This window comes from Camelus dromedarius, chromosome 8 (assembly GCF_036321535.1).
Source record: "Camelus dromedarius isolate mCamDro1 chromosome 8, mCamDro1.pat, whole genome shotgun sequence".
NCBI classification, from domain to species: Eukaryota; Metazoa; Chordata; class Mammalia; order Artiodactyla; family Camelidae; genus Camelus; species Camelus dromedarius.
In genome coordinates this window covers 74,906,429-74,932,158 of record NC_087443.1, presented here as the reverse complement: position 1 = coordinate 74,932,158, position 25,730 = coordinate 74,906,429, and the positions used below count along the sequence as shown (strand labels likewise).

The following is a 25,730-nucleotide window of genomic DNA, read 5'->3' as shown; positions in this document are numbered from 1 at the left end:
CAAAAAAAAAAAAAAAGGACTTAAAAAATACGGAGGAGCTTCTGACAGGCTGTCATTAAAAGTCCTTTTCCTTTTTCCAGGGAGAACTCCAGAACACCCTATCTCGTCAGAAGCCATTCAACAAGCAAACAGTGTCCTCACCCAGCTGAGACACAACCTGTATCCAGGGAAACACAAAACTGTCTCTGTTCAACCAAGTCATGTGACCCAGAGCTTGCACTAAAGATCCTGCACGTTACTCAAAACAAAACAAAAACCCTCTCCTGGTCTTGTATGAAACACTTATCATATATTATTCTAATACGTTTGTGCGATGGATTGAATATGTGTCCCCCCCAAATTCGTGATGAAATCTCATTCCCAAGGTGATGATATTAGGAGCTGGGGCCTTTAGAAGGTGATTAGGACATGAGGGTGGAGCCCACATAAGTAGGATTAGTGCCCTTATAAACAGGACCCCAGAGAGCTCCCTTGCCCCTTCTGACACGTGAGGACACAGGGAGGAGGCGGCCATCTATGAACCAGGAAGCAAGCCTTCACCAGACACCCAATCATCCATGCCTTGATCTTGGACTTCCCAGCCTCCAGAACTGTGAGGAGTACATGTTTGTTGTTTAAGCCTCCTAGGCTACATGGTAATTTGTTACAGCAGTCCAGACAGGCTAAGCCAGTTTGAAATCAAAACAAATTAGACAGGGAAGGGTGATGTTAAAGGCAGATAAATAGACAGCATCTATAAAGACTAAGTGATAAGGAGACAGAAAAACAACAGGAGAGGATGCAAAAACTCAAAAAGAGCAGCAATGTGTGGTCAACCACTAGGACTTCCCCTATCACCTGGCAAGTAACAGACCCTCCCTCAGAGCCACATGCTGTTTATGAGGGTGGGTGGGTTTGTGTGTGTAGTCCAGAGAGCTCCAAGTTAAGTGATGAGTAGAAAAAAATCAGATTAAAGAATGTATATATAGTATGAGCTTATTTTGGATACAATAATTACATATAAACATAAACAAACACAGAGAAACACATACACACATTACATACACATATATACCTATGTAGAGATGGAAATATATACACGTAGAGGCAACATGTGTTGTTTTTGTAATCAAAAAAAGATATTTCAACACGGTGCATGTTTGGCTTGGTACAGGGAAGGATGCAGACCCAAACAGGGCAGAGCCCAACCACACTGCTGGAAATGCCAGGGGACTTCCCAGATCCCTTGAGCATATTCTCCCAAATCTCATCCAGTTCCTGGACACAAGAGAATAGAACACAGCTGGGATCTAATTAGCTGGATCATGTCCAGCGTGACACAGTATAAGGGAAGCAGTCGACAAGGATTTTGGGAAAAGCAGAATGGCAGCAAGAATGTAGCCACCCCTCTGCACAGTCCAGGACAGACACGCCCATGCGGGGCCAGCCCCCTCCGGGCTTTACCAGCAGGGCTGCAGTGGGGCCACTCTGCGGTACTCTCACAGCCAGCAAGAAGCATCCACCTGCCTCTGAGGCTCACCTTCCACACTCAACGAGCATTATTCTGATTTTAAGCTGGTTTTCCAGGCAGGTACCTGGGTCCCAGGATGGGGCTGCCCTATCCAGGGACTGTGAAGCCCACAGCTGCTCACCTCAGCTGACATTTTACAACTAGTACCTCAGAGCTTCCTCACCCCCTCTCATGTGACCTGCAGAACAGGCGAGGCACATGGATTTCACTCCATGACAATTTCAGCAGGACGGGTCCCGTGTCGGGCACCTGGGCAGCTGAGTCAGACAGATCAGCTCCCCACTCTCAAGGAGCTTGTGTCCTCCTGGGTCCTGAGGATGAGAACCCAGAGTCAGGTGGCTCAGCAATCTGCCGAGGGCTCAGAGCCAAGATCAGAGCACGTGACTCCTGTCTTGTCCTAACCCAAGTACAAGGACCATCCTCCACCACATCCTAGAGGTTCCTGTACGCTGACAGTCTGGACTCCTCATTTGCAAATCAGTCTCTGGCACATCTGGGTGCCATCAATTTCCCAGTGCATCCTTACCTCCAAAGCAACAGATCAAATGGAGTTTCTAATCTGGATCCATGGCCGCCCGAAAGGGGACACTCAACCTGTGGAAGTCTAAGCACCCTTCTGGCCATGGCATCCCGACTACAGCGGCTTGAGGTTCTTGGCCCCTGCAGGGAGTGACGAGGGGAGGCTGTGGGCCACCAGACCTCTGGAGTCAGGAAAGTGGCCTCTGCAGGGGGTCAGGTCAGCCCCCGAAGTCTGCTACCCTCACTGACTCACATCCTGGGCAAAGGGCAGTATCATCACAAGTGGGACTGAAGCGCTGACGTCTCAGAGCAGACTCCTTCAAAGAGGCCACGGGATTGCTGCTCAGCAGAAGGCAGGGGCAGCTCTGGCGTTAGAATCCTGGCTCCCAAGTTCTTTAGAGCCAAAGTGTCTGTCAGACCAAGTGTCTATCTGTCTGTCTGTCTCAGTGCATTTATCTCTGTATGTCTCTGTCTCTAAGGATTTGCCTCCCTCCCCTCCTGTGTGTGTCTCCCCAACCCTTGCTTCTCTCTCTGTTTGTCTATCTCCTCCATCACTCCCCTCTCTGGTTAAAACGAGGTAAGGCACAATGGAGGCTGCCCTGATAACCTGAATCCTGCACTTTCCATCAGTAATTAAAGCTCATGCGTTTTGACTTTATAATTCTACCTTTAAAGTGCTCCTTTAAAGCTTTGCAAATTATTATTAATGATAGTAAGTGGATAAAGGACTTAAGGGCTCCTACTGTATCATGCATTAACATCCCTATACTTATCTCTTGTAATGGTTCCTTCAGTGTAAATAAATTACTGAGTCACGCTGAGAAGTCATTGTTCTTAACAGATATATATGCCCCTCACATGTAGATTTCAACCAGCTTGCTAAAACCTGAGCATCCCAGAAAACATGGTGAGTTCCTTGCAAGATCCAAGCGGCTGGGATTATTAATCACAGCATCACACTGAAACCCAGCAGGAACCTGTGGTTTCTTGTTTGTAGAAAACGGCTTTCTTCTCCTAGGCCTTCCCTGAGTTCCAAACAGCAGACTCAAGTAGTTACTAATTAGGAAGTGAGGGAATGCAGAAACAAAGGAAGAGCAATCAAAAAACAATAGTTCAATGATAAAAAGGAGTCCTAGTTCCTCCTCAAGGGATACATCCTTGTACCTCCTTGTACGTAACAATTGGACACACCTTTGAGTTACTCTGCAGGAACTAAGACCTTCACCCAGGTGGAGGATGCTGACTATATGATGAGCATACACACACAGACCCCAGACTGGCTGGAACCAGAAGGTTGACCACTGAGATTCCCAAAGCATCACCCTGTTAACTCACCACCAACCAATCGGAAGAATATCCACGAGCTGTTCAGGCACCTTGCAACCCTCACTCCAAATATTGCCTTTAAAAACCCTTCTCAGAAAGCCATCGAGGAGTTCAGGTCTTTTGAGCATGAGTTGACCATTCTCCTTGCTTGGCACCCTGCAAATAAATGCCATACTTTCCTTCACAACAACCCAGTGTCAGTAGATCAGCTTTGCTGTGAAGCAGGTAATCAGACTCAAGTTCGGTTCAGAAATAACACCCTCCTCCTGGAAAGAACACTGACCTTGAGTGAGGCTTCTGGAGACCTGAGACTTTTGACAACTGAGAAAGGGCTCCCAGAGTAGTTTAGTTTTTGCTGTATTTCACTTATGTGAGCCACACGTCCAACAGCCACTCTCTACTAATCAGAAAGACAAATTCTCCAGAAAACCTCTTTCCCAGCCCTGCTAAATGAATGACAACTTGTGGACCACTGTGGGTCTCAATGAGCCTCGATCATGCTGCTGCACAAAGAAACAAGATGTACAAACTTGGACTCAGGATGGGGTGGCCCGAATTCTTCTGTAAAAAGCCTGACATTTAGAAAGCTTTAAAAGCTCATTTTCTACCACTGTCTGCAAACAGTGCTTCTGTACAATAAAGAAAGAGGAGGATTTGAATCTTTTGTCTCTTTCTTTCCCATTTCTTTATGTGATAAAAAGGAAAAGAACAGCTTGTAAACAGCATGCCAGTTGCAAAGAATAAGTATTGTTCAACGCCTTGAAAACGTGCTTTTTCCCTTAAGGCACTGCCTGCTTCACTGTATTATCACGCCCTTCTCTCATACATAATGCAGCGATGTTAACTCAGTCTTTGACCCAATTATTAAAAATTCTGAACTGACAAAATCTAAATAAAAGCACTTTGACTGTGTATAGTTATATGAATTTATAATTCTGATCGTTTTGTAGGTGAACACAGCGCAACACTCACCAAATACAAAAACAAGCATCAACGGGTCAGGTTCCAAAATGCATGCCCTACCATTTGCGAGGCGAGCAACTTGGGACAGTTTCTGTAACATCCCTGGGCTTCAGTTTCCTTGTCTACGCAGTGTGAGCAGTAGCAGGTAACAGGTGGTGGTGCCACCAGCCATATGGGGTTGCTTTGAGAAGTGAGTTTATCCCTGGTAATTACCATGCACAATTCCAGGCAGTTAAAAGGCATTTACTTTCTCCGGTCCTTAGAGTGTTAAAATTCTACAACCGAGACTACTGTATCCCTCACCTAAACATAATCAGAGAAACACTAAGCATAGTCAACTTTCTTTAAAGCCCCCTTGCAGTCAGGGGACAGCTGTCCCAATGTTTCCTGAGTTTACAAAGCCAAGAGGAAAGAATGTGATTTTCTCACTCTTCCCACACAGCCAACACCAACCCCCACCCCGACATGGACTGCTAAAATAGCTGTGGGCGAGGGTTTGTAAAATTAAGCAATAAACTTCACTCGAATATTTACTGAATTAATTCACAGCCACTCGGAGAGAAACTGTAACCAGTAAAACAGAAGAAGTGCTGACATGGTATGTTTCAGGCTCCGGGATGCACTTGGAGTTTCTCTCTCTTGCGTTCCCTATGAAGGAAGGCTTCTCAGAGACAGACTTGAAGAAGGAAGAAGGAATCACAGAGCCAGGGAAAGAACGTTCCAGGCAGAGAGAACCAGGAGAGCAGCGCCCTGCGGTGAGATGGGGCTCTCCAAGTGCAAGGAGTGGGCGTGAGGCGCCCGGGGAAAGCGCCGAGGGCGGGAGGAGAAAGCTTGCCTCGAGGAGCTGGACCACCGGCGGAGGCTTCTACCTGGGGCGAGGACCCACCCTGATTTAGGTTTTAAAAGGTCATTCTGACTGCTCGGAGAACAGCAGCAGGGGCAGAGTGGGGTGGTGGGATGATGAGATCAGCAAGGGGATATTAGTATCCAGAAGAAGGAAGATGAGGCTCAGACTAGACGGCACGGGACCGAGGTGGTGAGAAGCGGCCAGATCTGAGGTACATGTGGGAGGTTAAGGAGCCGGCTGTCAGGGACGGAGGTGAGACTCCAAGAGCGCTTTCAAAAAGTTCTGGCTAGAAGCATTTATTTTCACGTGCGCTGTAGTTAATACAAGGAACAAAATAGTTTCCCCTGACTCCAAGAGACTCTGAATCATCTTTTACACCAGCGGATTTAATAATAACAGAAACATCGGAGTCATAATCAGTGGTTTAAATATGACAAGGCTGATACGTAACCTCAGATTTTTAATTCCAGATAACAAAGCTCCGAAGAGCAGATACTATTTCCCACATCAAACAGGCAAACCCTCAAGGTTAAAGGATTTGTGACAATCCAGTCGGGTTAAAACAGACTTAGAGCCTATCTCCTTGCCAACAAATGACTCAATTTTATGATAAAAGGAACCGAAGACGGTACAAATCCGACAGCAGTCACCTGGCTGTTTCTGTTTGCCTTGCCTTCAAGCCCAGGGACTTATCAGCAGGCTCCAGGCTCCTCCCTCGTTTTTAGGGCAAGATGTTAAAGGCCAGCTTTGTGTTTGGTTTCTCAAATCTCTCGTACTTGAAAGTTTTACATTATCTCAGGGTTCCTGCTATTTAAAAGCTGTCCTTCTGGTTTCAGCAGGAAATCTTAATGTAAATTGAATTAAGCAATTAGGGGCTCATCCCTTTATTTGTCACAGGATGTGGGGATGGACTGAGCATTAGAAATAAGAAAAGGAAAGAATTGGGGATTTCACCTAAGTTTTGTCTCACAAAACTGGGGGAAGGGTGGTAACGGTACAGGCACATGCTCTATCTAGCGTGAATGGAGAATCTGATACATTTTGCCCAAAATTAAGGGAGAAAAGCTCTGATTCCTGACATTTCCACATTGCACTTCCTTCAAAAGCCAACACCAGAGGGTTGCTCGGCTCCAGTGATATGATCCACGTGACCACTGAGAGAAGTGGTCAGCTCAAGGTCAGCTCAAGTTCAGACTCCTGGATGAAAATGTCAACCAAATCCTCACTCCACAGCCTCTGAACTTAAGTAAATAGAAGTCGTAGAACAAAGACATCAGGGACAGAAAAAGAGCACTTCCGCCAAAGAATGCAAAAATACTCAGATACGGAAAAATAATCAGACACCTGCTAAGCACCGTTTCAAGTCGGAGGCCCCACAAACCCTCAATTTCCCCGTTATACACTATTTTCACCGCAGGCCTTGGAAACAATGCCTTAGAATGAGGCAGAAGGAGAGAGGGAAGGGGAAGGTATGTGTCACTCCAAGCAAGGGACTCCATGGCACAAACACTTGACTCTGATGCTCATCTGAGGATGCCCAGAGGCGAGCTCATCCATCCTGTCCTGGTGTACCCAGTGCTCTCCACCTTAGATTCTTCCAAGTCCCAGACAAGAGAAGATGCAGACCAGACACGTGGACACATGGTCAACGCGGGTCTTGGGGAGACTCTCAAAGACATGGAATGCTGCTCCATCATTTCCTCGCCCTCACTGAAGGCCGAGATCTGCATCCCAGGGCCCAGGACGCCCATGTGCACATCCAGAAGATGTGGGCTCCCTGCAGGCTGGGTACACCTGCCGCATCACCTTGGCCCCCGATTCTTCATGTGTAACCATCACTCTGCCACTCCAGTCCCTTCTGTCTTTCAATCAATATCATTGATTTTCATCTCCTATTTCATGTTTTACCAATAAAAAGTTACATGTGGGTATGGGGAGATATTTCCCGGGGATTTGGCAATCCATCTTTCCTTGAGATTTGGGCAACCCACCCCATCTCCAGGAAGGTCTGTATCCAATCACCCCCACACCTCTGGTCCCTTCCACCCACCACCACAGGCATTTAAGCCCTGAGTTTTAGAAGGGGTGAGCACATTTCTAGAGGTGGGAGAAAGTCAGTACCCAGAAAACTACAAATATCATGTCACATCATGTCATAGCATGACATGTGTCTGAGCACAGACTGGGAAATGTAACACGCAAACCCACGAGAGCGAGCACCGAGAACAGAACAGCAGTATTAAAGTACTCCCTTCTGCGCAGGCGGGTTCTGAGGTTTAGCACGGTCTTTTCCACTTGGCAGGCACCAAGGGGTTCTCCTGTTGTTAGAAACAGTTCAGACCAGTGATACTGATGTACCTGTTCCACAATGTCTTAGCATTTGAGGGCCTTCTTCACCAGACTTCAGAGAAATTATGCAATATTCCAACAAACAAAAAACCAAGAACACTTCATGTATCATTTCTTCACAGATACTATTTTTCATGCGCAGAATTCTGTAACAGAGGAGGAAGGGGTGTTAACCCCATTTCATGGATGTCATAACTGAGGCTCTGAAAGCTGATGGTCTGAGAGCGCAGACTGAGCCTGCAATGCCTCGTGCCCAGGAATCCAGGACAGGTTTGCACTGCTGCCATGGTCCACTAACAATTCCTTAAGGTAGTATTTGTTAAGAACTTTGCACTATTCTTGACAGTAGAGATGGGGGCTTAGCGCTGAGCTAGGCACACTCTTCCCTCTTCATCTTGAGAGTGGCTGGGTCAGTTCCTCAGGAAAACCGCCTAGTCTCAACGTCACCGGCCTCTCTGGTCCACGTGAAATACACAGGTCACAGGCATGGACCCATTCCACCAGCCAGAAAGACAAAGAGGAAATGGAGGACTTTCAGTCAAGGGAAAGAACCCTCACATAGTCCACTGAGGCCACGGGCAGGGCCAGGTGACAGGGACAGACTCACATAGGGAGGGCAGACGAGAGAGAGAGAGAGAGAGAAAGAGAGAGAGAAAGAGAGAGAGAGGAGAGGGTCGGGGGAGGAGGGCAGGCAGAGAAGTGCTCTGCTGGCCACAGCCTCCGTGCACCCCCTCCCCACTGTCCTGTCTCTGGGAGCAGGTGGCTGGTGACTGCAGGGCAGTGACTCAATTCCGTAGTGGCTTTGGGGCCTGGGGGCAGCCCCAGGACTGTGCATTCGGGTGGGTGGTTAAGAGCTACGCCCCAGAAAGGAGCCAGTGTCCACGGCGCGTGGTCCACGGAGCCAGCTGGGACGCACTCTTCCCTTATCGGTGACCTGAACGGTTGGACGTGAGGGAGGTGAGAACAAACACATCTCCACTTCTGAGGTCCTGCTTCCCCATCCTCACAGACAGCGCCCTGAGGCACCAGCTTCCACTAGGTACGCCTTGCCCTTCTTACCTGACGCTTTTTCCCACTGACCCCCACCTCTGTCTGTGTCCAGAACCATCGGCAGCAAGGCTTTGGGGAAAACACGGATGGAAGCTGCCACCTCACACAACCACACTCCTCCTGCTCCTCGGCTATCCCGGGGCCTCGAGTCATTCTCAGGTCTGGCCCTGGAACCTAAACACCCTTACTACCGGTGCCCAAACACCCCAGAACTGTCCCAGGAGCAGGCCCGCCTCCCACGACACCCCTATTAGGGCCCGAGACACAGGCTGAGCCATTGAAGGTCAGTTCATAGGTTGACCGAGGACCAGAGCCCAGAGCACCGCCTCTCCCCTCCATCTCCTCACCTCCCAGCTCGGTCCACGCAGGTAGCACCAGACGCCACGCACAAAACCCCCAGCTGCTAAAAGCCCATTCAAGGCATCAGGAGGTTAGAGAAGAGCCTCAGGAGGAACTGACCCGCTATAGATCAAAGAAGGTGATTCTAAAAGCCACAAACTCTAATGCTTTAAGTTTTTCAGGGTTTTTTATTTTCAGGTTTTTTGGGGGGGGGGTCTCTTTTTCAAAGCCATCCCAACAACCACCACCGGTCAACCACAGGAGACACTTTCCCTCTTCTTTAAGTCAGTCTGAAGTTTCCGCTTTTCACTTGCAAGCAAAGGTGACTAGCTGAGGCCACAGGAAAAGCCCTTCTGAGGAAGGGACACGTTCAGGCTGGAAAGTCGAAAGGTTGGACCTGACCCTTGCACCAGCCACCCCCCTGCCTCCAGCTGCTTCTCTTGTGTCCTGTGGGCACTGGTGCCTTTCCCTTCTCCCCCAGGAGACTGAGGTGGGGAGTGATGGCCTCGCCCCTCAGCAGCCCTGCCCTCAAGGAAAGTGTCTCCGGGTCGATCTTTCTCCCCTTGAGCATTAAAGGAAATGAACACAGTCACAGGATCCTTTCTGAACAAAGCTGAGCCAGAGAAATTCCCCGCGTGACCTACATGTGTGCAGATGTTCTGCCTAAAGTCAAGCCAGCTTCTCTTGCCTTCTTCCTGGAGGGAAAATACTTGCAGACCGCGTTAGGCGTGTCCCTTTAAAGCAGAACAATGAACAGTTAGCAAGTTCCACTAGGGCCTTGATAAAGGCAAAGAGCAGTAATTCTCAAATGCTGGAGGCCCCTCGGATCCAGGCGGCTTCTGAAGTCCCCGCGACCCAGACCTGATCCCCGTTAAAGATGGTGTCACACAGTGGAGGGGCTGGAGGGACAGCAGGAAGCACGGCTCCTCCCAGGCGGGCAGCAGCCAACAGGGTGGTAAATCTGTGTGATGTTCTCCCCAGCATCGACAAAGAGCAGCTGGGTTTTTAATAAATGTCGAGCTCCAACCTAGACAAACTTCAGCCACCTCCCACCTGGAAAAACAGAGTAAACACCCACTTCCCTTGGAAACTGACCTCTAGAACATCCTCCCCGAGGTGATGGAAGGAATCAGAAAAGACAAAGACACTATATGGCAGAGACAGAAGCTAAGACTCAAGGGAGGGCCTGGATGGACCAGGGGCCTTGTCACTCATTTTTATCCCCAAATAAACTATCCACTCCATTTCCTCAAGGGGGAGAGGATTGCAGTCTAGGCTATTTCACTGCCCTGGGAGGAAGCCTCCGATTTAAGCTTACCAAATGATAAGAGTATATCTAAATATATTTTTTTGCAAATTGAAAGTTAAAGGGAGAGATTAAAATGACTACCTGACTCAGGCTGAGTCATGACTAGCAGGAAGGCCTGAGTGATACTTCACAAATGATGTGCTTATGGGAGTTAAAACTATCTGTTAAGAAAAAGCCCTCCGTGGGATCTAAGGTCCTAAGATTTCCAGCTCTAAAATTCTCAGGCTCTGGAACTCCACAAACACTTTGAAGGGAATGTGGGTGGGATGCTGATGGCAAGGCCCAGCAGGTGGCCGGAGCTGCCAGCCTCATAGGGACACAGGGCCGCTAGGACCTGCCTCTTAGCAGAGCCGGAGCAAACCCTGGGCAGAAGGGCCGCCCCTATCCCTGACTCCAACTCCCCAACCCCCCTCCCCTGTTCAGAGCCAGGAGCTGCTGTGGCTTCCATTTAAGGAGAAAGCAGAAGAAACAGTGAAAGCAGTAAACCCAGAGCCAAGAACCTTTCTAAATAAGGAGGGTTGGCAGGTATAGAAGCTGCGGGAAGTCCACCTCACCAACAGGTCATTTATTGCACAGTCGTGGGATGCGTTGTGCAGAAGGCCTACCTTCCCGGTCCCAGGAGCTGCTGTCCTTTGCAAGGGCAAAGAATGAGACAACAAAGGTAATTAGCTGCTCACAGTCCTGCCCCAGCCTCCTCATGAGCCTCTGGACCACCTGCAGCGCTGCCCCATCCACCTAGCGAGGGGCAGCCTCCTCAGGGAAGAGTCGAGGGAGGCAGGGAAGAGGAACCAGCTGAGAGATGGACAGAGGAGCCAGGGTAGCAGAGCACACGGGTTTGGGAGAAAACAGACAGGCGTCTAAGAGGAGACGTCTAAGAGGAGACGTCCAGAGGAGAGGGAGCAGGGCTGAGGTGCATGAGAAGGGAGAGGCTCCAATTGTCAACTGAGTGACCTGCAGCCTGCAGTGCATTCTGTGACTCTGCCTGAGCACTGAGGCAGGAACCTGCTGCCTGTAACCTGGGGCACCGGCAGGATCCTGAGATGCCATGCGGTGGCGACAGGCAGGCCAAGTGCTGAACTGGCCGTCTGTGTCCCTGGGTCACATACTCCCGTCAGGCCCACAGAACCTTAATGCTCAAGGTCCAGCAGAGCCTCTCCCTGCTCCTTCAAGTCCCCTAATGAGGAGACACCTTAGCACAGCTCAGTGTGGAGCAGATGTGCCTACGATTCTTTTTAGTAACACATTCATTCATTTGTTCCCGCATCCATTCATTCAACAGATTATTTACTGAGCACCTACTATGTGTCAGGCACTAGCATACACAAGTAGAATGTCCTCATGTTGCTCACTTTCTGATGAGAACAGTAAAAGAGGCAAATAAGTCCAAATTGTGCTGTGTTTCACAAAGAACTCACACAAAAGAATGATATACTGAACTGTGATGTCCAATACAGCAGCCACTGCCATATGTGGCTGTTTTAATTACAATTAAATAAAATTAAAGATTCAGCTTCTGGGATGTAAAATCCACATGTTGTGTGCTCAACAGCCACATGTGGCTAGTGACTACCATTCAGGATAATGCAGATTATAAAATCTTTCCATCATTGCAGAAGGTTCTATTGGCGAGCACTGGAGAGTAATGGCAGGATAACCTGCAGAGCATCAAAGCTGGAGAAGGATCCGGCCATGCCAGCAGGGGGCAGAATGCCTTCTGGACAGCTTACAGCACGAGCAAAGGCTCAGGGGCAGGTGAGAACTGCACGCTCAAAGAACAGGCTGGTAACCAGTGTGTCTGCGGACCCTGACAGGAGGTTTGGATTTTCAACTAAAAGCAAAGGGAAGCAGATATACAAAAGAAAAGAGAGAATCTGAATTGTTTTAGGAAGACAGAGGTGAGGGAAAAGAAGACAAGATCTCACCACCAGGCTTCTGGTTGAGCAGCTGGGGGTGAGGTACCACGTGCTGAGATGGGGAACCAGCATGGGGACTGGGTTACAGTCTATATGCTTTTTCTGGTGTTGACATAAGGAAGGTCATCAGTTCTATTTTGGACACACGGCCTGAGTGCTCTGTGAGAAACCCAAAAGGGGATACAGAGTAAGCAGTTGGATAAGTATGATGCTCAGAGCAGAGAGAAGGATATGAATTGGGGCCTTCTCGGTGTGTAATGGTATTTAAATCCATGAGCATGGAAGAGATGTCTTAGGGAAAGAGAAACAAAGAAGGGGGCTCCGGCTGAAGACTTGAGGGCCCTTGTGTTGATAACTGACCATGAGGTCGTGAGGGGAGGGGACGTGGGTCCAAGCCTGGTATGATCACAGGCCAACAAAGTGCAACTCACTGCCTGTTTTTGTAGATAAAGTTTCACCAGGACACTGATTTACTGACTCACTGTCCACGGCTGCTTTCACACTGTCACAGCGGAACACGGCTGCTGCAAGAGACCACACAGCCTGGAAAGCCTAACATCTTTACTCTCTAGTCCTTCACAGAAAAAGTTTGCCAACCCCTTGATTTAAGCCATGCAGTGGCCTCAGTCTCCTCACCTATAAAATGGGGGCTAGACGTGCCTGACTCATGTAGGAGTAATGGCTATGTTTCTATAATGGAAAACACCTGAGTGTCTCCTCAGCAAAGCTAAGACGAAGAGGTTTTCATCTCTCATCCTTGACACCGCAGCATCCAGCTCTAATTCCACGTTTGGCGAAAGCAAACAGCACCCGCCTGCTCTCCAGAAACAGCTGCTAAAGTGAATTTGCAAATATAAACAGAAACAATGCCATCCAAGCTACCGCTTCCAACACAGAATGGACGTATATGAGCAGTTCTGAGTCAGTTCTTTGTGTCCCTCAGACGCCTGTCCAACCCAAAACAAAAGCATGAGTCCAGGAACAATTGGTTTTCATGGGACAATTGTTTACAAGGCCTAAGTCCTCATCATTAATCTTAGAGGGGAAGGATGGAATCGGCCAACATCCTTTGCTCACCCCAGAAAGCTGCCCCAGCCCAGGCAATCCATCTGGCAAGGAGAGCCAATCATATTTCAGGGAAAGTCGTTCCTAGGCAACCAAAACTACAGCCACAGAAGCAGGCTGTAGACGGCAGAAAGCAACACGAAGACGTGGGCAGAAGGGTCGAGGGGGAGAGAATCCCCTGACCTGGGTGTAATGCTTGCCCACAGTCATTTAATCAATCTCCCGGTCCTTGCTGCTCCCCTGACCATCAGCAGGTGCCCTGTCCCAGTGCCCCAGCAGAAAGGGGTGGCATGACCCCTTCGACAACTGGCAGCTACCTGGAAGGCCTCGAATACACACCAGGTTTGCCGACACAGACCTTCGACTTCCCCATCTCAAAATATGAAAAATAAATATCTGTTGTTTAAGGTCCCCCATCGATGGTATTTTTGTTACAGCAACCTGAACTAAGACAGCACCTTTGGGACTCAGGCAACTTCCAATCTACAGGTAACTTGGCAGCTTATTCAGTTTTTTTTTGGGGGGGAGGGGGGACTCATTTTGTCCAACAATAATATCCAAAGCGAAATCTGCGTCTAGGAACTTAGAAGCCCACATCTGGAATGCTGTCATCTAAGCTAAATGACTTAGCCAAAGGTCGCCTTAAGAAACAAGGCCCGGGGAGGTCCAGTGCGACCTAAAGAAAGATCCTCCAGGAGCCCAGCGGCCCTTTCTGGACTCCTGAGTGATTGCAATGCTGGGGATTTTCAGGCAGAGTTGTTTTCCCATTTCTGTCGCTGTCTGATGGTTTTGCCTTCTCAGAGTTACATACATGGCACCTCACCTCTGAGAGACCCTAAGAGGCAAGTGGGGGCAAGATCAGAGTCACTGGAGCCTCTCAGCAGCTCCCAGACTGAAAGACAGGGTCAAGAGTCACATGAGGATAGAAGGGATCAAAACTCCACTTTCCCATCTGCAACCACAGCTGCACAGAAAGCTCCAACATCCGTCCTGGAACCATTCAACCTGGTGAGAGACGGCTTCTCTCTGGTCCTGGCCACTCTCAGCCGTAATTCTGATCCCCTCTGCATCTCAAATCCCAGCCTAAACTCATCAACCTTCTCCAAAACGTGCTCCCAATCCCGTATCCTTGTCTGGGAAAACATCACATCCTTCTCCTGGTCATCTGAGCGTGAACCCTCCACTGGTATTCGCCACAGTCTTTAAACTTCCCTCCTCCACCTCATCAGTCACCAGGGCCTGTTGTTTCATCCTTCATCACTCCTCTCTGTCCATCCTGGCCCTTCTGTTTTGATCCTTATAGATTCTACACAGACCTGGGTTTCCCTGTTTGTGATTGGTTTTTTCGAGCCCAGGATATGAGTGGTGCCACGGTCGAAGCAGGCAGAACTCGCCCACGGAACCACCGCTTTCACTCTCAGACAGTAATGGTCCCTGACTGCCTCTTGGTGGGAATTTGCAGGAAGCTGAGGGAGTCCCAGGAATGAGGGTCTCCAGCTACACCAAGGACAAAGTACTTAACGCTGCTTCCCTTAGCAGAAGCCGAGCCACAAGGGGCTGCAGCGGAAGGCGGACACAAGCAGCAGGTCTAATCAATGGACTCCGACCACATTTACTCAAGCACTCCCCGTCCCTTTCCTGTGTGTGTTTCCATCCATCCGTATGGAGAAGTAAGTGTTTTTTGTGGCAGAATTCTTCTCTCCCGCTACCCGTCTTCTATTTAGGAACAATGGTTACTGTTGCTACCAGATCTTCTTTCCAGGCATGAAAGCAGCTGCTAGCGAAGTGGCCAGCGATTTCTCATGGACCAGAATGGACAGACTCAACTCGACTAGCTCAGGGCTTCTCAAACTTTTTTTGTCTAAAAACCACCCGGACATTTTTACAAATCACTGGTTAAAATGGAGCTTCTGATTTAGCCAGTCTGGGGTGGGGCCTGAGAGTCTGTATTTCTGACAAGCTAAGGGAAGCTGATACTGCTGTTTGTGGACCACTCTGGGAGTGCAAGGGTCTTCAACCCTTGAACCTCCACCCCGTGCCCCACCTTCCAATCCCTGCACCTCCAGTCTGCTGCTACTCCCCAAAAGGGAGACACAAGCCTCCCCATCTCCCTTTTTCTTCATCCCACTGCACTCCTGTAGAGAAGGAAGCTATCAGCTGGGCTACAAAAGCTGTCTAAAGGCACCCCAAGTCTGAAACCAGGATAGAAATCCTAAAACTGGGAAAAAAAAAAAAATCCTGCAGGGACTTTTCTAAATCATCCCTGTCTTCCTCTGTCTCTTGGTTTCACTCTTACACACGGGTCCTTTCTTAACTTGATCTTTCAAAGGGAACCACCAGGGAAAAAAAGGAATGTTCAGCCTAGATCCCAGTTGTCATGGACTGTACTTCACGGCAGGTATGCATCCTGAGTTCATCTCCATCCATACAACCCTGACGGCATCTTATACAGCAGAAGCTTCTTTCCTGCCATGGACCATGTGCTACGCGTGTTATTCATATGCATGTGATTTTAGGTGCCTGAAAATACATACTACCATGAAAGATTTGAGCCTGTGCAAAGAGGGGTGCTCTCTTAATATATTTTTTTAAAATCCCTAGACTGGAAATGAGCAAATCTGTAGCAGAAAAACAAGCCCAGCTATTCAGACAGTAGAGATAAGATTTTAGAGAAGAATTGCTAAGAATGGCAGCAGCCCCAAACAAATCTACTCTCTCCATTTTTTTTAAATAAAAATGTTAGGGGATGGAGGGTGGGCTTTTGTGAAGGAGTAAATAAACCACCTTAAAGATCTATGTTTAGAGACAATTCAGAAGTAGCCATTCCAGGGAGAAAAGACTCAGGCTGGTGCCTATGGACCAGCTCGTCCATGCAATATTTGATAAGCAGCTTCCATCACAGTGTGGCCATTCAGTCTGGAGTTTTATTTAAATACCGCCATCCCCATAGACTTCGGAGACCTTATCCAAAAAGGCAGCTTCTACCTAACAGAATCTCTCCCAACTCAGCCCTCAGCCAGCGGAATTCTGGTCATTTATTAACTCAACTGGGAAAGAGGGCGGGGATGCTGGGGGTGCTGGGGATGCTGGGGGTGCTGGGGACGCGTGAGCTGAATTCCCAATGGCTGAGGAGCGTATTTCCCCAAAGATACAGTCACATCATCTTTTCTAAGTCTCCCTACAGGTCTGAGCCCTGCCTACCACTCTTATAACTGATTCCCAATTTTAGAGACTTTTAAAAAATAGGTTGAAACTGTTCTTTTCGGCTTGGGCTCTGGTCCTTCATGGTAGTACGTACTTCCATGTACCTAACAATCTAACAATACTACCCACGAATGAAAAACAGGGCAGGCATAGCGCAGGCTCACGGCACTTAAAAAAAAATCCTCCAACATGATAAGTCCCCATTGTAAGATGATGCCTTCTCGAGCTACAGGGAGGAAGACAAATGATCGGTGCACACCTGCTCCTTGGAATGGTTCACTGCTAAAGAGCTGGAGCCTGGAAAACCATGAGGCTCAGCCTAGCATTACATCACCACGCTGAGCCAGCTCCTCGCTGAAACCCAGGCATGGGGACGAGTGAGGAAGCCCCACATGGCACCCAGTCCCTACTACAACACACAGACCAACCCCTGTGTCTTTGAATCTACACATCAATGGCTCTCAGGAACCGACCACTTTACCACCCCTACCCCCAAATCTCCACAAACTACTCTTGAAACGTCCTTCTCTTTGGGAAAGGAGAGTAGGTAAGGCTGGGATGTGGAGGCCCAGAAGCCTGACCTGCTGTAATACGGCTCAGTAGCCAGAACTATTCAATAAGCCCCATCCTCCAGACAGGCCCGGGTGGGTAATGGAGACGATCACATGGAAATGGCAATTCTAATAAACACCCATCCAGGATAAAGGCCACTTCTGAGCACATTAGCTCTGTGGTTTAAGGAGAAATGAACGGATTCCTGGATCAATGGACGGTCAAATGTTGCCTTGACCAATGGACCAAGGACAAGACTGTTGGACTGGCTTTACCAATAATAGCAAGCAGCCTTGTCCTCGACAGTGTTCACCAGCAAGTGTAGAGAAGCTTAGGCTAACTCGACCACCAGTGATGCTCCACTCCCTCTGCCTAGCCATGTGAGTGGCTGCCCCTAAACTGGCCTGCCTCCATGGGCACGGCGCTACCACACTCAAGGATTCTTCCCAAGAGGCCCTTGTTGATGCCGGCTGTTTCCTTGCAGGAAATACCACTGTGCCGGGGGTGCAGTTAAGATGCTGATGGCACAAGAAGCCCCCACTATGCACTGAGCTGCTGAACAACCAACAAATTCCAGGGGGTCATTTCTGGCCCCCCGGCAGTATCCTGGGGCTGCCAGATGCTCATTCCAGAGGGGACACAGAATGCTACAAGGGGCAGCCACCAGGTAAAACCATGCAAGGGTACGGAGAACGGTGGGCCGCCTCGGCTCCAGGCTGCACGGGCATCAGGAGAGGCGGCACTAACTAACAAAGCCCGGGCAGCCTCTCCTTCCCCCGGGGGGGTTCCAAGCGGCCCGGCGGAGCACTTACATTGCCTCGGAAGCCTCCTGGTTCAGGTCGCCGGCTGGGACTGTCTGCAGGGACTGCGACCCTCCCATCCTCGCTGCGCCCTGGCGAGCAGGCTAGCCGCGAGCAGGGCCAGCGTCCTGGCACGATTCCTCCAGCGGGAGCCCGCGGTAGGCCGGCCGGCGGCCGGGGCTGCTGCACTGCAGATGGGAGCAGCTGCTGGCATCCGTGGCGGTGGCGGCGGCGGCGGCGGCGGGGAGCTGCGGCTCGAGGCCGAGCCGGAGCCGGGGGAGCGAGCTCCGCGGAAGTGGGCGCGCGAGTGTGGCCGGCGCGCGCCTAAGTCTGTGCGCGAGTGTGGCCGGCGCGCGCGGCTCTGCCCGGGGCGCGCGAGTGTGAGCGTGAGCGCCGGTGTGGTCCGAATGGCTCTGCTCTTAAACCCCCCGGCAGCCCGGCTCCTGTGTGTGACACGCTGATGTCATCATCCCCGAGCAGCCCCCGACGCCTGCATCTTCACAAAGCTCCACCGCTGGCTCCGGAAACCGGGCCAGGAGGAGGGAGGGCGAAGACCCTCCCTCTACACCCACGTCGCCTCCCCCAGCCTCCCCCAGCCGCGCCCCGACCGCCGGCATTGTGTGGCTTTGAAATGCAAATATACGGCCGGCTGGGGAGCCTGGGGCCCAGGAGGGAGGGGAGAGGTGGTCTTGGCCAGGCTGACCACCGAGAGACTGGGGGTATTCTCATTCCGGCTGGCTCATCTCTCCAGGAAGAAGGAAATGGACTCTCCCGATGGCTGGAAGAGCAGGTAAACAGGCTGCAGTGGGAAATGTGCAAGATGTGTGCAGCCGCCCCTGCCGCTTCTGCCTCCTTCAGGCTGGCGGTCAGGCCCTGGAGCCGGCGGAGGCCGGTACCAGGGAGATGCGAGGGCCGGGCTCCTCCCCGCCATCCCACGGAGAGCCCAGGCCCGGCCTCCAAGGACACCTGTGCTCACACAATTTGGGGGTGGGGAGACGGGGGCAAGCTGGAGAGAGAGAGGCACATCCTGTTACAGAATCCGCAGCCTCATCTTTAGCCACCAGATGAGGGCTCCACAGAGAAGCCCGGTGCAAGGGCTCATCTTGAACAATCAGAAGCCAGGCAAGTTAAGAGGCCCACTCAGGTACTTCAGTCCACACGAGTATACAGGGAAAAGGCAGCTCTCTGTGACATACTAACTAACCGCCCAGCTCTGTGATTCTAAACACAGGCTCGGGCCTGCAGGAATGTCTGTGACACCCCATAACAATGCCCCCAGGACCCACCCACATTCCCCTGCTGGGGCAAAGGGGTGGGGGGGTGGGGGGCCAGCCAGCTAAGTTCCTGATCTGGCTCTGGCTGGCTTCAAAACCTTCAAGGCTTGCTTGGGCTCCTGGGCCTTCTCATGGAAGGCTACTAGAGAAGGATTTCATCTCCCTTTGGTTCAGGAGGTTTGGGGGCACATCTGGGAACTGTCCATCCATGCTGTCCTGCTCTCCATTCAGTTCAACTGCATTCTGAGCTCCAGACACAGACTCACGACTGAATTAAAGTAGAACCTCTGATGGGTAAGTTGAAAAACTCTTCTACATTTTCCTAGCGTCTCTTCACCCCAGAGCACAGTCGGCCTAAAATGCACCTAAATTGTGGCCAAAGGGAAAGTAAAATGACAACAAAACTGTTCAAAGCACTTTGAAATGTTCTCCAACACACTGAGTATTTTCTAAAACTGTGACCAAGGATGTATGGATGGGCACTTTTTTGGCTCCTGCCGTCAGGTTAGTTCTGAAGCTTCATAGAGATTTTCCTCTGCTCATACGTAAGATCAGTGTCAAACAAAGAGTCAGAAAATCAAAATTGTTTCCCGGGATACAACATGAAATTTCCAGGAAACACTGAGAAGGTTTATTTTCTCTAATTTATACGAAAATAGCTAATGATGATGTCAATCTGGCAGGGAAGGTAACTGTCAGGGGGTGGCCTGGTGAGGCTTGCTCTGGAAAGCACCTCCCGGGAAGCTGTCACTCACTGTCAGCAACGGGTGTCATCTGATGGCAGGGATTCTGAAACCCATTCATCCTCTCATTCTCAGCACCCCGAGGGTTTCTTTCTCTGTCAGAAAACAGAACTCTCGGTCCTCATAGGCAGCATGGAGTTCAAAGGACCTTACCAAGTGGGGCTGAAAATTTTATAAATACTGACCTAGACTTAGTTTTTTTGAGGAAAGTGACCTCTTCCCTGGCCACTGAGGGTATGGCCTCAGCCAAACTCAGCACTAGGAAAATACATGGGGAAAACAATGAGGAACACAGTTAGAACTCATCTGATAACTTGTTTTTCCCATGACACACCAAAGTGCAGAGCCTTCCAAGTATCCTTACCCTGAAAAGGCAAGGGTTTGCTGCCATAACAAGAGAGGACTCTGAAGTGAGACAAGAGTTCAAATCCTGACTTCTCCCTCATTTGCTGTGTGGTCTTGAGCTAATCGCTTAACCATACTGAGCCTCTACTTCCTCAGCCAGCAAAGAGAGAGAGCATCTATTCTTCAGGGTATTGGGAAAATTAAATTATATATATGGGAAGGCCTGGGACCAGGACTATAATGACGCTTGAGCAGTGTTAATTTTCTTTCCTTCTTTATAAGAAGTCTTTCCCTCTAATAGCACAAAGGAAGTGAGGAGGCAGACAGTGAAGTCCTTTTACTTAGAATCTCAACAATCATAAAGTTATGATGTTGTGACACTTCACTTCGCAGACTGACACCATCTCACTGATGTTAAAAACATGACCAAGAACCAGCGGGAAAACAAATCCAATCTAGAAACCATTTAGGTTTACAACTGAAGACAGTACCTTATTCGTTTGTATAATGTATTTCTGGGAGAACCATTCAGACCCTCATTTAAGACCTTTTGGTGCTTACTTTACACATAATTTAAAACAAGCTTGGTTAGCTAGTAATTCAGCCTACAGAAAAAAAGAAAACTTAAAAAATGGGGAAGGAGAGTGATTAGAGAGGAAGAGAGCTGTGCTATGGACTGAACGTTTGTTTCCCCCCAAAATTTCTTCTGTTGAAGCCCTGATACCCAGTTCCGTGGTATCTGGAGGTGGGGCCTTTGAGATGTAATCTGGGTTAGATTAGGTCACAAGGATCCTCTCATGTTGGGATTAATGCCCTTATAACAAGACAAAGAGGCATAATCTCTCTCTGCCACTTGAGGACAGAGCGAGAAGGCAGTGGTCCACAAACCAGGGACAGGGCTCTCCCTAAGAACCTGAAAATGCTGGCACCCTGATCTCGGACTTCCAGCCTCCAGAACTGTGAGAAATAAATATTTTCATTGAAGCCACCCACCACAAGTTATTTTTGTTACAGCAGCCCAAGGTGACCAACCAAGACAGGCTGCTTAAGACACACTGATAGGTCCAAGAAGAACAACTAACAAAAAGGGAAAAGATAAAAAAAAATATCCAAGTCAGACCAAGGAAATTTGAAACAACGTAGTCCAGGGCCAGGTAACCCAGCTTAAGCGCTCAGTAGACCCTGGGCTCTGGTTATCCACCAGAACTGCCACTAACAATGTTACCACCTTTTAGACCCCACTCCTGCCTGTTTACTGCCTCCCCCTCCTCCCTCCCCCACCTCACCCCATCCCAAATCATACCAAGGAGGTTAAATCATGGGTCTGTACAATGAGGAGGCACAGACTCCACCAAAGATTATTAAAATGCAAGCAGTTAGCATTCCAATCACACAGTCCCTCGTGTATTCAAACCTGCACTGAACACCCACGTGGACCAAGCCCTTGCTGGGGCTGAGGCTGCAGACACATCCCACCAGTCCCCTCTGCTTAGTCCCCGCCTTCCTTCCCGGAGGTGCTGCCTCCACACGGCCCCTGGCTGCTTCTCCCTTCTGTATCACCTCTCCATACCCAGCCCACACTTCAGACTCTACCCTGGCCACCCCTGGCCACACCATGAGGGGTGGAGGCTGCTGCAGCAGCACACTTCCTCTTTCCATCAAGCCAGGGATACCCAACATTTCTAACCATGGCCCTAATGAGACCTGAACTCAAACAGCCTCTCTGCCGGCCTCTGGACCAGAGCACGCATATTCTAGGACACTAAAGGTAGGCTAAGCCCACTTAGATGGGTTCCACTGCCAACCCTCCCTGAGACACCCTGGAAACATGGATAAGCCAAGGAACACACCCATCATTTCTAGAAAAATCAGCAATTCCACCTATACTAATGCACTTGCCTGGCCTATAAATGTCAAATAAGATGTCTATTCTCAAGTTACTTACTGACACATACCAGCAAGATCAGCAAACCTGCCAAATCTCTATAATTGAGAGATAAACTGTGTGGTACAGATTTTTAAATCCCACTAGGGTCCAAGAGACTGAGCCATAGTCAAGAAGGGTGAATAATTGAAAGCATCTCTGACACCCCCAGAAAAACAAACTTGAGCAGCTTTATCTTTGCCTCCAGCCTCAGGGAAGTCTCCAGTTGCCATAGCAGCAACACTCTCCAAACAGGACCGATGGACCCCTGCGCTGCTAATTAGCCCAGGCACACTTGCTAAAGGAAAGTAGGTCAGATCACAGAAAAACCCATCTGGAGAGTGCTAAGAATGTAAATACAGATGGAGAAGGGGCCCGGGCAAGATCTTGTTTCAAGTCTTTGGCCTTCACCACCATGGTGGGGACCGTCGGGAGGCTGCACAAAAGCACGTGGACCTTCTCTCTCTAGGAAGCTAACCTGTCGGCAGGCTCTGGGCTCCGATGTGCCAGCTTGCAACTTGTTCCTTCATCTGAGGCCGGGAAAGTCCAGCCCCACACACACCACACAACCCCCACCCCCCATCTTGTGGCTTACTGCTTTTCCTGAGATTCTAAGAGCTGAGGGCTGTTCAATTTCGGACCCAAAATCAGCAACCCCATGTAAATAGGAGCCTGAGACCAGCAAAGCCAATCAGCGAACAGGACCAGGCTGCAGGTCAAAATGGCACTTTCTCTGCTGTGTTTTGCAGGTTGGGGGTCCACTTTCCTGGGCTTTTGGAGACACAGCGTTTATACCACTCAGCCTTGCTCCAAAAGTTGTCCACTGCCTTCGGGGAAAAGTCTCAATTCTATATCCTGGCCCTGATTCTGACACTAGTTCCATCCTGCGTTCGAGCAGGGCCAGGGTCCCCGCTGGGACCTCACTGCCGAGGAGGCACTCCTCCCCAGCCTCTCCAGCTCTCCCAGTTCCTCCCATGCATCCGGTCCCAGCTCCTGGCCAGCTTCAAGGAGGAGTCAGTCTCGACCAGTCCACAGACTTCTCCCCATTCTCTCTACCGCTGCCAGATGTAAGCCTCGTGCTTTCTCGCCTCACCTTTATGCATGTATCTCATTTTACCCGTGTATCTCTGTCTGGTGTCCCCACTCTCCAGCCCACCACGTGTCCCACGTTCAGCCAGAGCTTCATAAACACAGGCGTGTGAAACCTCAGAGGACGTGGGAACAGGTCCTGGCAAAAGTCTTCAATCTAATGATCAGAGAAAAGGCAGGTTGTCAGGTTGCTTCATTTCCAGGACCACAGGGAGTCTGTTCATCTTCTACACTCTGACGTTAAATCTCACATGCCCACCCTTGGGAGTCTGGGTGGTTTTCTTGGGCTGAAGTGCAAGTTCAGGTAACATCCCATCTTTTCTAAGATCCTCTTGCCCTCTCTTTGAAAAGAGCTGATCTACTATGTCCTCCTCACCACCTTCACCATATTTACACCTGAGAGCTTTCCAAGTTCTTTTCAAGGAAGGAAAAAAAGAAATCCTTTCAATTTTGTTATGATAGAAGATGGAGATTGAGGATGTTACTGTTAGACCCAGGAAGGCAACCTAAAATGTGCTAGAAAAGAAATCAGTAAAGAGAAATGAAGCTCACTTTTATTTTAAAGTTAAAAATTCAGAATATGTTTTTAACCTTTGATTCCTACAAGAAGGAAGGAAAGCAGGCTGGTCGTAAAACCCAGGGCTTCGCAAAAGTTAGGATAGCATTGAGTTAAGAAGTCTCATCACATATGAAAAAAAGAAATCAGTAACACAAACACCACATCCAAGAAGAGTACAGAAGATCCTTAAAATCCTTCTTTCTCTACCAAATGAATTCAGCTCTTTTGAGATGGAAACGGGAGAAGACACTCTTGAGATAATGTTTTAGAAAAACATACCCTACCTAATTTCAAAAAGGACTCAAGCTTGCAGTTCAAGAGAGCAAAATAGAATCTGGGGGGAAAAGATGGAAAAAGTCAGTGAGGGTGAGGTTAGCCCAGAAGTACTTACCTAAGCCCTGGCTGGAGTAAGCTGCAAGTCTGGTTCTAAGTTTCCCAGCAGCCAAAGCGAAAAGGGAACTAATCGTGATTAGTTACACAATTCATAAACCCAGCAGATTTAAAAAAAACAAACAAACAAACAGGCTATTCCATGGATAAGCAGCTTTTTTCATGACTGACAGTCTCAGTATGTTCTTTCCTATGGGTTCTCCACCAGGAGACAGTGTATGTGGTGGACAATGCCTTCAACAAAATCCTTCCACCAACACAAGATTCAATTTCACATGCTACTTCAGCAAGCATATCAGCAGCTCCCCAAGCAATCAGTAAAATCAGAAAACAGTGACATTCTCGGAGGATGTATTTCTGGTTGCCCCATCCTGCAGAGAGGGTCCCCACCATCCATGTTCCCATGGTAACAAGGTTACATCAGAGGAAGCAAAGGTCAGCCTTAAGAAGATGTTCACCAACAAAACAACCACTGATGGACTCAGTTGTCCCTCAAATGCTCCTCCTGGCTTCACAAGTCCTTGCCGACTGTCTCTCATTGATTGTCAGGCAAATAAATATACAACACTACCAACTGCAAATCTAGCGGAAGGTGCAGGACTACATTAAGTGAATGAAAGTGACACTGAGGAATTGCCCCAAACTGCTGAGAAATGGCAACCCGTGAATAACGGAAGGAGAGACACTAACAAGGACAAGGAAGAAGGAGGCTTCAAAGAGAGGACATCAAAGACCCAAGAGAGCCCTTCAGAAAGCCGGTGAAGCCCTTATGCTTTTATGCTACAGTGACTCTGTGCTTGAGCTGCAAGAGGGAAATGTGAAGAATACGCAACCCTGAAAATCTGGCAGAGAAATACGGCCAGAATTCTGTGCTCACGCTAAGCATTAACATATGGTTATCATTAAAGTCCACATTTTGTTAAGTATAAATCATTTTCATAGTTTTTTTCATTTCTTCTTTCAAGGTCAAGTCCCAATTAAACATTTTCCCCACGATTACCATAAAATTTTCATTCATTAAGTGGATTCATTTTAAGTTGCCTTTTTCAGGTAACAGTTTTCTTTAGGTAATCTAGACCCCTCCCTATGACTACTTTCATCAACTAGGTTTAAGATCACAGGCTAAAACAAGCAGGGTGGCCCAAGGTAGACATTTGGCCAAATAAAACTCCAGCCTCCAGAGTTCAAGCTTGTACTTAGAAACAGTCAAGTTTCATACAAACCTGGGAAGAGAGAACCAACTGATTTTGTTTGGGATCAAAAACATAACCAGCATGAAATCTATCTTTCTTCTCCAGGAACCATTTCCAAGAAAAACAGAAACTTCCATAAGCACTATAAAAAGATTTCAATCCTTATTAAAAAAGTTTAGATATTGTATTTGGTTTGAGCGTTGATGTATTAATTACATTAATTAAGCCTAGAGCTTAAGCTTATGGGTTTTAGAGGCTACTTTGTACCAGGAATAAGAGGCCTTTTTAAAGAAAACATTCAGGTGTAAACAGAGATGGGATCTCCCAGCTGCCAAAATGGAGAGCAAAGCTGGTTTCTGAAGCCGGACTGGAGAAACAGGTTGAGACCTGAAGGTTCCGCCCACCTGTACTGAGAGGGTTCCCCTCAGTGGCCCCAAAGAGGCTGTTCAGCGTGGAAATGCTTCCAA

The 25,730-nt window shown here is 49.0% G+C and overlaps 1 protein-coding gene and 1 long non-coding RNA gene across 13 annotated transcripts in view; one reads left to right on the top strand and one right to left on the bottom strand.

The window, feature by feature from the left end:
• The window catches only part of TACC2 (transforming acidic coiled-coil containing protein 2), a 196,703-nt gene that overhangs the window by 52,239 nt on the left and 118,734 nt on the right, over nucleotides 1-25,730 (bottom strand). Inside the window, exon 1 of one of the 12 annotated variants that reach the window (XM_031461912.2) lies at nucleotides 17,759-17,994. The exons of 10 other annotated variants lie outside the window; for them this stretch is intronic. In XM_031461912.2, the coding sequence (XP_031317772.1) occupies nucleotides 17,759-17,826 (68 nt within the window). In that variant the 5' untranslated portion in view covers nucleotides 17,827-17,994. Of the gene's footprint in view, nucleotides 1-17,758; nucleotides 17,995-25,730 lie in introns of those variants that run through there. One more of the 12 variants, XM_031461911.2, reaches the window with a different exon arrangement.
• On the top strand, nucleotides 18,356-23,089 carry LOC116155950 (uncharacterized). Its single transcript, XR_004139838.2, has 3 exons — nucleotides 18,356-18,536; nucleotides 19,195-19,314; nucleotides 22,782-23,089. It is a non-coding gene; the product is annotated as an uncharacterized LOC116155950 (long non-coding RNA).